The 11,115-nt window shown below is 39.3% G+C and overlaps 1 protein-coding gene across 1 annotated transcript in view; it reads right to left on the reverse strand.

Annotated features, from left to right (window-relative positions):
• The window catches only part of CEP85L (centrosomal protein 85 like), a 110,498-nt gene extending 100,549 nt beyond the window's left edge, over window positions 1-9,949 (reverse strand). The window contains exon 1 of the mRNA XM_036248601.1: window positions 9,839-9,949. Coding sequence (XP_036104494.1) covers window positions 9,839-9,911 — 73 coding nt within the window. The 5' untranslated portion in view covers window positions 9,912-9,949. The remainder of the gene's footprint in view (window positions 1-9,838) is intronic.
• Between the last annotated feature and the right edge of the window lie 1,166 nt (window positions 9,950-11,115).

Here is an 11,115-nt window from a genome sequence, read left to right on the forward strand (position 1 = left end):
TAAGTTTTGGGGGTTAATTTACACCATGGTGACTATAGTTAATAATAATACTGCAGTGCATACTTGAAGTTGCTGAGAGTAAATCCTAAAAGTTCTCACCATGAGAAAAAAAATTATAACTATGTCTGATGATGCATGTTAACTAATTTATTGTGGTAATTATTTTACAACATATACATATATCAATTCACTATACTGTACACCTTTAATACAATGTTATATATCAATTACACCTCAAACTGGAATTGGCTTTCTTGCATTTAAGGATTTAAATTGAATTCTAAGTAATTAACAGCTAGTATTCTTTGCTTTCTAAATTTAAAAAAAAATCTGGAAGTCCATTCATTAACTACTGTAATTAATTTTAAAAACATTACCATAAAAGGTATAAAACTATATTCCTCACAAGCGATTCTGAATATCCTGTTTTGGATTCCTGTATGGCAGCGTTTCTCAACCTGTGGGTCGCAACCCCTTCCCTTTGGGGGTCGAATGACTCTTTCACAGGGGTCGTCTAAGACATAACAGTAGCAAAATTACAGTTATAAAGTAGCAACGAAAATAATTTTATGGTTGGGGGGTCAACACAACATGAGGAACTGTATTAAAGGGTTGTGGCATTAGGAAGGTTGAGAACCACTGCTGTATAACAAGGAAGAGCTTTAAATTAGATTGGTTTAGGCTGAGGTATGAATTACCTCAATTAAGAACAATAATCAGATGGATAAATAAGTGGTTCACTTTTCATTGTAAAAGTATTAATTCAACCCAAAAAATATTCACCAAGTAGTCATTATATAAAGCAAGGAATTCAAGAAGGTTGGGTAGCAACCAACACAGATAAGACCATCTCCTTCAATGAAAAAATTACATGCTTTTTGATTTCAGTGTGTGACCGGCCAAAGATCCCTATCTTCTGTTAACATGAAAGGCTATATTCTAAAATATTTTGGTAGCTAAGTGCAGTAAGGACCACATATTTAATTCAGTCTTTTATAGCCTTTGTTTCTGTTTATAAACTAGAAAAATAAGGTATGGTAAAAACTAATAACACATCTTTAATAAAACCACTAAAAGTGTGAGGGAGTATAGCAAGTGGTAAACCAGAGGGGTTTACCTTTGTTTTTAAATATAAATATTTAATAATATCAACTAATAGAAAAATATTCTACATGGTAGCAAATTATGCTAAAACTAAGGATTATCAGTATCCAGGAAAGAATTAACATAAATTTTCCCAAATAAAAAAGTTGTTAGACCTAATACATGCTACTTGTATTTAGGTAGCTATTGACCTGCAAAGGAAACAGAATAGACTAATTATTCCTCAACTGTTTATTTTTTGATACTTAGGGACCTAAGTGCTGTACAGAATACATTTAAAGGCCAAAATTAAAACAAAATTTTAGTTTTTTATTGAATTCATTGGGGTGACATTGGTTAATAAAATTACATAAGTTTCAAGTGCACAATTCTATCATACATCATCTGTACACTGCATTGTGTGCCCACCACCCAAAGTCAAATCTTCTTCCATCATCATATATTTGACTCTGTTTACCCTTACTACCCTCTCTACCCCCCTTCCCTCTGATAACCACCATATTGTTATGGTATCTATGAATTTTTGTCTTATTTGTTGCTTTCAGTTTTTTATCCCACATGAGTGAAATCATAATGGTTCTTGATTTTGTATGACTTATTTCACTTAGTGCAATACTCTCAAGGTCCATCCATGTTGTCGCAAATGGCAGTATTTCATCTTTTCTGATGGCTGAGTAGTGTTCCATCGTATATACGTACCACATCTTCTTTATTCAATCATCTATTAAAGATTACTTCAGTTGTTTCCATGTCTTGGTCACTATGAATAATGCTACAATGAACACAGGGATGCATATATCTTTGCAAACAAACATCTTCAAATTTCTCAGGTAGATACCCAGAAGAGGGGTTGCTGGGTCATATGGTAACTATTCTTAACTTTTTTGAGAAAACTCCATACTGTTTTCCATAGTGGCTGTACCAGTTTATATTCCCATCAGTAGTGAATGAGGGTTCCTTTTCCTCCACAACCTCTCCAACACTTGTTATTACTTGTCTTATTGATAACAGCCTTGCTAACAGGTGTGAGGTGGTATCTCATTGTAGTTTTGATTTGCATTTTCCTAAGTTAGTGAAGTTGAACATCTTTTCATATATCTGTTGGCGATTTGTATGTCTTCTTGGGATAACTGTCTATTGAGATCCTATGCCCATTTTTAATTGGATTGTTTGTTGTTGAGCTATAGGAGTTCTTCATATTTATAGATATTAACCCCTTGTCAGAGTTGTTTGCAAATATCTTCTCCCATTCAGTTGGTTGCCTTTTTATTTTATTTGTAGTTTCTTTTTCTGTGAGAAGCTTTATAGTTTGATACAGATCCATTCATTTATTTTTGCTTTTACTTCCTCTGCCTTTGGGGTCAAATTAATAAAATCCTCTGTAAGACCAAGGTCCATACGTTTAGTACCTATGTTATTCTTCTATGTAATTTATTGTTTCAGGTCTTATATATTTAGATCTTTGATACATTTTGAGTTAATTTTTGTACCTGGGGACAAAGAGTAGTATAGTTAAATGTCAACTTATGTTGGAGTATTGTAAAACAAAACTTCAAAATAAGTTGAGTAAACTTACAAATATCTCCCCAATATTAAGGAATGTAAATTCCAGTCAAATTTTTCAGTACAATAAAATGAGGTAGAATACTCAATGTTAATGAAAAGACTTCAGAAAAGCTTCAGTAATGTCATGGCAAGGCAGTAATGGTTAATAAACCCATAATCACTGCCTATACAAGAAATGTAACCACCTCATAGAAAACTTTAAACTTCACATGAAATGTAGTCCAAATCTTTCATCCCATTCTCTTCCAAAAAGATAAATAAAAACTACAGTTCATTTCAGAACTATAAACTTCAGTACTGAAAAGTAGCAGCAATAAAACAATCAAATTTATTTACTAGACATCTATGTTAAGAGGGCATAAAACAAAGCTCCTGATGTTAAATTCATTCTCTTTAAATTTGAAATCTGTCCAGCCGGTGTGGCTCAGTGGTTGAGCATCGATCGACCCATGCACCAAGAGGTTTCCAGTTCAATTCCCAGTCAGGACACATGCCCAGATGGTGGGCCTGATCCCCAGTGCAGGGCATGCAGGAGGTGGCCAATGTTCTCTCTCATCGATGTTTCTATAACTCTCTCCCTCTCACTTCCTCTCTCTCTCAAAATCAATAAAGAAAAAAAAAATTTTTTTAATTTGAAATCTTATCTACTTAAATTAGTAGCACTACCTAATGAAGTCCTAAAACAATTTGTCACCAAAAAAAAAAAAAAAAAAAAAAAGCAAAAATAGTCATAGAGTTGCAGGTATCCCCACTTTTCGAAAGTTTTCTTTATGCCACTTTGCTTTTACAAAATCCTGCATTAGTACATACAGTCCCCAATTTACAATGGTTCGACTACAATGCTGACTTTGCAATGGTGCTAAAGCAATAACATAAAAATTACATAAGATATTCAACACTTTGTTATAAAATAGGCCTTGTGTTGGATGATTTTTAGGTTAGTCTAAGCTATGATGTTCAGTAGTTTAGGTGTATTAAATGCATATTCAACTTAAAATAGTTTCAATTCATGATGGCTTTATTGGGACATAACCCCTTAAGTTGAGGAGTATCTGTACCTATTTTCAATAAAAGAATTTCTGCATTGCAGAGAGCCATTATACACCCTGAATAGGGAGTGTGGCACAGCTTTTACCACATGTTAATGTTGTTTTATGTTTTATCTGGAATTATTTGGTAGGTTATTTGGGGGGGTTTGGGGACACACAAAATTTTCTGTATAAATAAAAGGTAATTACATCTTTGCTTTATGCCATTTTGGCTTACAAAGATTTCATAGGAATGCTCTTCTTTCAGATAGCAGGGGAAACCTGTACTATTTAGAGGCAGATTTTCATGCCATAGCATAAAATAAAACTAAATACTGAACTCTGGTCCCTGATTGAGAAATTCTATTCTGACGGGAAGGAAAACTTACACTAGTTCAGATGCCGCGGGCAGAGTCCTCTAGTCAAGGCTCAGTCACTGTTCAGTGCAAGGCATCCAGGAGGCACTTACCCTAGTTTTAAAGCTGAATGTTCCAAGTAAACCCAGACATTTGGTCACCCTAGCTTGAGAAATGGTAAGGGGAAAGCAATTCAAACATTTATTGAGCACTTATACATCAATCTCTACACAATAAAGTGAGCTGAGTAAATTAGAGAATCTCTAATCTCTGCCAGTTTTAAATTTTTATGAGTCTCACTGAAACTGGCCAGTGGCATTAACCCATTCTTTTCTGACATCGGGATGGCCTCTTGGAAGCACAAGACTTTGGTGATCACTCTTCCTTCATCATCTCCACTCTTCTGGAATACTGAACTCCTGTTTTACTCATCTCACTGGCTGCTCCTTCTCAGTCTCTTTGGATGGTTCCTCTTCTTCAACCTGACAACACCAGCTGGATCCTCTGCTGTCTTCTCTATACTCTCTCCATGTAGTCACCTCTAAATGCCATATATGCACAGCTAACTCTCAAAATCCCTACCTCCACCTCTCCCATCTCCCTACTGAGCTCCAGACTTATGTACCTAACTTCCTACTCAATTCTCACATGAACTTCTATAAAAGCACCTCAAACCTCACATGGCCAAAATAGAACTCTTGATTCCACTTATTTTCCTCACATTCTTCTCCACCACAGGAAATCACACCAACAGCCATTATAATTACTGAAGGCAAAACTAAGATACCATCTTTGACTCTCCTTTCCCTCATTTGCCACCTCTAAACTATCAGTAAATTCTGTCAGCTTTATTTCTCAAGTATATTCTAAACCCATTCTCTTCTCTCAAGATCCAGTCTAATAACTCTAAACCAAGCCATCATCTCCCACCTAATTACTGCAATGACCTATTAACCTGCTTCTCTACTGCTATTCTTTCCTCCATCCCTCCAAAATTTCTACTCCCACAAAAAAAAGCTAGGAGAATAAGGATGTCTGCTTCATTCCCCCAGGACATAAAACAATGTCTGTCTCACAGTAGGCACTCAATGTATGCTGAGTGAAAAAACAAAGTCATCTCCCCTGCCCTTTCACAGCTAGTCTCCCGCCATGTAGAACAGAATCCACACTTAATACAATGCTTTCCATTATCAGGCCTCCCTCACCTTACATCTCTGCTCACCGTGCTCCAGACTCTCTGCCTGTGACATTCCTCAAACTCCCTAAACTCATTTCTCCCGTGGAACTGTTTCTGTACCCCTCTGCCTGAACACTCCTCCCTCATCATTTTATCATTCAGGTCTCAGTGAAGTGTTAATTTCCTCAGAGTGGCCTTCTCTGACCAGCCTACCCAAAGCAAGTTTTTCTACTTATCCTCTCCCATCTCATCCTGTTTTCTTTTCTTTGTAGTACTTAACACTAACAAAAGTTGCTAGTTTTCTTATAGACTGTTTATCTCCACTAGAATGTAAGGTCCCTTAGACCTAGAATCTAATCTTTCTTGTTTAACGATTTATCCTCAGAATCCAGTACATGCCTACCACTCACAAAGTGCTTACCATGTGCTTATGTGCCAAGCACTATGCTGGGTAACAACATGGATTTTTTTAATTAAAGAAAAATAGAAACTACAAGTAAAATATTAGTATAAAGAGCAATTTGATGTTCTTTTTATGTTGAGCATTCCCATTCTTAAAATGAATAACCTTATACAATAAATTCCACTTCTTAGAATATTATTTTGCCAGTGTAAAATATAAATATCCTGCCCTGGCTAGTTTGGCTCAGCAGTTAGAGCATGGGCCCAAAGGATCAAAGGGTCGAGGGTTTGTTTGATTCCTGGTCAAGGGCATGTACCTGAGTTGCAGGTCCGATCCTCAGCCCCAGTTGGGATCGTGTGGGAAGCAGCTAATTGATGTGTCTCTCTCACATTGATGTTTCTCTCTCTCTCCCCCTTCCGCTCTATCAAATAAAAAATAAAAAAAAAAAAAGGTCAATGGAAAAATTTCCTTGGGTGAGGATTAAATATATATATAAGTCATAATAATCAGTAGCTTTAGAAATTACCTAGAGGACAACATTCTTCATTTTTTTTAATCCACAATTTGAGGGAAAGGATGAAGCTATCACTCAATAAAATAGTATCTAGGAGTCTTCACATCTTCATCTTTTTCTCAGAATAAATATATAACACATTTCATCCAGTCAGAAAAATCATGACTCTGTAAAGCCTATCTGTTCTCAACATACAGAAATATTCACAACATGACAAAGAGGTTGTCAACTCACCATTTATTGCCTGAGCTCAAATTAACTTACCAGCTTCAATCAAGCCAAGAAGTGCTAAAGCTTCAATTACTAATCAAGTTCATTTCACAAAAGTCATCACCAAAGTTGAGATTAACCCCTCACACCCCTCCTAATGGCTATTATAAAAGAACATGTCCAGTTGAATTCAGGCAAAAGCATTATGTTTCATTGTTACCAGAGTACTTTTAGGTCCATCTAATTCAGAACCACAAGCGGAAACTTTAGTATTTAATGTAATCATACCAATTACTACCACTATCATTATGACATCACTAAATACATTGTGGCAATGCATCAACTAGGAAGAGGCAGATTTAAAGGCTCAACTGCACAAGTGAGTGACATTTCTTCAGATCATGTAAGTGTTTTCTATAATATTTTATTTTTAGCACACGTTAAACTGGCATATCATACCTCCAAATGTTTTAAAGTTGAATATGTTAATATTTTTAAGGTATGATTTATAAAAATTCAATATAGCTAGGTATAAGTAATCAAAATACACTATATCATACTAGATTTTTAATACCTGAAGGAAATACATCCATCCTTTGTCCAACTTTAAAACTATTATACATTTTTAATAATAGGGTATTCTCAAACAATTAACCAAATGCATAAAGACATACCACATGCTCTATTTAAAATTAGCTTTCTAACCACACTTGTCAAGCCAATAGAAAAAACGGGGGGAGGTGTTTGTACAGAAATATAAGAAAATATTCATCTTATTTTCCTATAAACACAGTTACTCTATAAAGCTGAAAAGATGTTGCTAAAGCCAGCAAAGTTAAATCCTAAAGCAAAGGTCAAAAGATCAGTATTTTCCAAACCGCATGTTATTATTTCTATTTATTTTACCGCCATTACTTTAAAAAGAAAGTTTCCTTCAGTTTTTTAGAACACTGGTTCTATATAATACCTTTGGGTTTCCCTTTAGTCTAGTTACATATTTGTATAAACAAACCATTTTAGGACAGCTAGAATTAACCCACATATTAAGATAAACTCTTTTAAATACCAGAAATTATTTATCCCTATCTTCACACTGGCCCTCAAGACCAAATGATTGCTGACAAATTCAATCACAAGATTGGTTCCCTTTGTTTTCAGAAAAACTCTAAAATCATTCTAGTCAGTCAAAAGATGTACTGGTCAATATTTCAAAAATATAAATTTTCTTCAAATTCTCAGAAAAGAAAAAAATCTCTACAGTAATTAATTCAGAGGTCGTTATCCTGACCTTAACCATCTGCTCATTTGCTAAAGAAACCACTCAAAGCTTTTCATCTAATGTATAACATTTTTAAAACCAATAAAAAATAAGTTTAAATATTTGTGCAAGAAGAGAATAAATATAAATAATGTCATCACTATTACTATAAAAGTAATCAATTATCAGCATAGAGCTTAAAATTTTTATTGGAAAGGCGTGTCCTGACTTACCAACAATTTATCACTATCAAAGCTCAGATAAAATATACGCTTTGTGAAGAAGTACTGTCCAAATTCCTTAAACTTGGGTAGTACAGTATTTATAAAGTATCTTCTTCCATTATATTCTTCACCATAGCAAAGCTTTAGAGACTGCAATAGAATCTCAAGGCTTCAGTTACTTAACTTCTAAGACTATAATGTTTTCACTCTCATAGATATAAAAATGGAAAAATTGATACAATGCATGGATGATACTATACTCCAAACATGTTATTATTACAAATAAACTTTAAGAAGTTAAGTTACAAAGACATGACAGATGGCTTTTGACATGAAGAGATCGTTTAAACCACTCCCTCTAGCCTATTAGGAATAAATAAATGTCTTCTAACGCGTAAGTTACTTTGATTTCAGGATTTGTAAATATTCAATAAGCATCAAAAACCTCTCAACTGCTGTCTCCTCTTCTTAGGACAAATACTATGTATTTTAGAGAAAAATAATTACCTAAATTTTTTTACTATTGTTTCTAAGAGTGTTGCATGACCAAATTTAACAAGATGATTTCAAATCTAATCCTGGGTTTTTAATTTATATATCTCTAGATAATATACAGTATGGTGACTACAGTCAAAAATACTCTATCATATGCTTGAAATTTGCTAAGAGGGTAGATCTTAAGTGTTCTTACCACACACCAAAAAACAAAAACAAACAAAAAAATCTGAGGTGATGAAAATGTTCACTTGTTAGATTGTGAAGATCATTTCACAATGTATACATATCAAAACATCAAGTTGTGCACCTTAAATGTATATATACAAGTTCTATTTGTCATAAAATTGCATTTTTTGACATTTTAATTAGCAATCTTCTGAGTTTGTATCAGATACATTTTAAAGAGCAGAAAATAGTACTAGCAAAAAAAAAGAAAATAACACTTCCAAATGCTGCTTCTGCTTTTTTATTTTGCAAATAGCTTTGAAAAATGTATACAAAAATATCAGTTACATAAGTTGAACTCAAACATTTATGAAACAAATTTACTTAATAGGAGTACTAGAACCACCTAGAAAAATGTATGTATGTACATATGGATTTCTTTTCTGCATAAAGGGTCCATATAACTTTCAGCTTCTCAAAGGGGTTCAAAATTCAATTAAGATTAAAGTTCCTGGAAGAACTGTCAACTTCAGACAACTTGTCAAACACTACCCTACCTTCTTTTTATCCCAAATTAGGGTAAGATTTATCTTAATTTGGTGGCTCCTACACAACTTCTGAGTGATGCTGGCATGAAATGGCTGTCCTACACAAGCAGCTCCCTTCGTACACCCAAGGCGGCAAACCCCAAAATTTCCTTGCAGGGGAAAGGGAGGGGCAAAAGGACTGCAAATGAGTTAACACCCTCATTGCTCAAAGATCGATTGGCTCTAGCAGAACGTGTCATTACCCTGACTCCAGAGAGGGCTGCGGGGAGGTGACCAGCTTTCAGTGCGGAGCAGAAGTCCCATCGGGGGTGATCTGCAGCGACCGCATCACCAGCAGCCTCCTCCCGCCCCAAACGCGCCCTAAAGCAGAGGCTGCAGGCGTGGGAGCCCCAAGTCGCCGCCGCCGCCGCTGCACGGTCGCAGCGACCTTCCCGCCCGGGTCCCCGTGAGCCCCGTTATCCACGGCCGCCACACACCCCACAAGGGAAAGGGAGGAGGTTGAACAACAAAGCCCAACCCGAAGAGGCCCAGGAGATCTTCAAGTTGGGGCTGGAGGGCCGCGATGTGGGCGGACAGGGCCGGGAACGCGGCCCGCCAGATGTCAGCCCTTGGGGTCGGGGTGTCGGCAGCAAGAAGGACGGGCGGCGGGCGGCGGGCGCGCGGCAACGTCGGGGAGACGGCCAGGGGAAGCCAGGCCGGGGAGGGAGGCGGCGGCGGCGGCGAGGTCCCGAAGCGCAGCGGTCGGCCGCGACCCCCACCCCAGCCAGGGGGCTGTCCCGTTACTCACCCGCTGGGAAGCTGCGGGCTCCGCCCGGGCTGTCTCGGCCGCCGGCCTCCGGGGCCAGGAAGCGTCCCCACATCGCGGGCGGGAGGGCCGGTGGGCTGGGGCCGCCCGACTCCCCACGTCCGTTCTCCTCCGCCGACGTCTCCTGCTTCTTCGGCGGCGGAAACTTGTGCGGAGCCTGGGCCGCGGCAGCACCGGCGGGAGGGCGGCTGGTCAACGGCCGCTCAGCGACGAGCGGAGAGCGCAGGGGTCAGATTCACCGCGGCGGCGGCAGCGGCTGCCATGGCTGAGCCGGCTGGGCTGAAGCCCCGGCCCGGGAAGCGACGGCTCCGCGGTGGCGGCGGCTCCGCGGTGACGGCGGCTCCGTTCCCGGCTGAGCCCAGGCTCAGCGGCCCCACACGAAGTTGCAGCTGCAGCTTCTCTCAGCCCCCTCCGCCCGCGGAGCCGGAGCCGGAGCCGGAGCCGGCAGGGGCGGGGCCTGGCGGGGGCGGGGCCTCGGGAGCTTACATAAGGCGCGCGCGGCGCAGGGGGCGGGGACTGCGGGCGGGTCGCGGTGGGTACCCTCTTAGTTTTGCTCCGCCGGCGGCGACTAGGACGGCCGGACCCGCCAGCTGTGTCCCTTCTTCCCCATCTACGCACCCTGCAATATAAGAAGAAGGCGATGACGTGGCCCCGGACCCCATCTTCAGTAACACCCTCCCTTGAGTAATCCCTGAGGCCCTGCAGGGAACCTCTCCAGAGAGACCTGGACGGCCTGCCTTCGCTGCACAACGGCTGAGATAAAAACTAATCTGGAAGGGGTTGAGGGACTCCCAGTCTCATTTGGGATTGGGATTAAAATCACCATCGTGCATTACACAAACTTCCTGTATAGATCACTGTGAGGGATGAAAAGAGGTTTTCTTCACCGTAAATTCACTGGAGAGGGAGACAGGTAACAAAATAGCTACAACACCGGGATGTGCGCAGTTAAAAGCAGAGACAAAAAAAGACCCAAGGGTAATTAGTACCGGAAAATTCTGGGAGAGGCGGTCAATTTTAATCTAGTCGTCCACGGTTTCAGATAAGCAAACAAAAAGGAGTCAAAATGGCACCAAAGTATGTACAGTAATGGGAGTGCAACTCGCTTTACCACGCACACCTTCACATTCCTCCTCCACCTGGTCAGTTCCCACCCTCCAGCTGAACCCAGAGTGCAGGTATCCGGAAAAGGATGCAGCGTGCTCTTTTCAAATCTTACTTCTCGTTGTCAATATTATCCTTCCACCATTTAGATACAA

The sequence above is a fragment of the Molossus molossus genome, unplaced genomic scaffold (genome assembly GCF_014108415.1).
Source record: "Molossus molossus isolate mMolMol1 unplaced genomic scaffold, mMolMol1.p scaffold_m16_p_8, whole genome shotgun sequence".
In the NCBI taxonomy this organism is placed as follows: domain Eukaryota; kingdom Metazoa; phylum Chordata; class Mammalia; order Chiroptera; family Molossidae; genus Molossus; species Molossus molossus.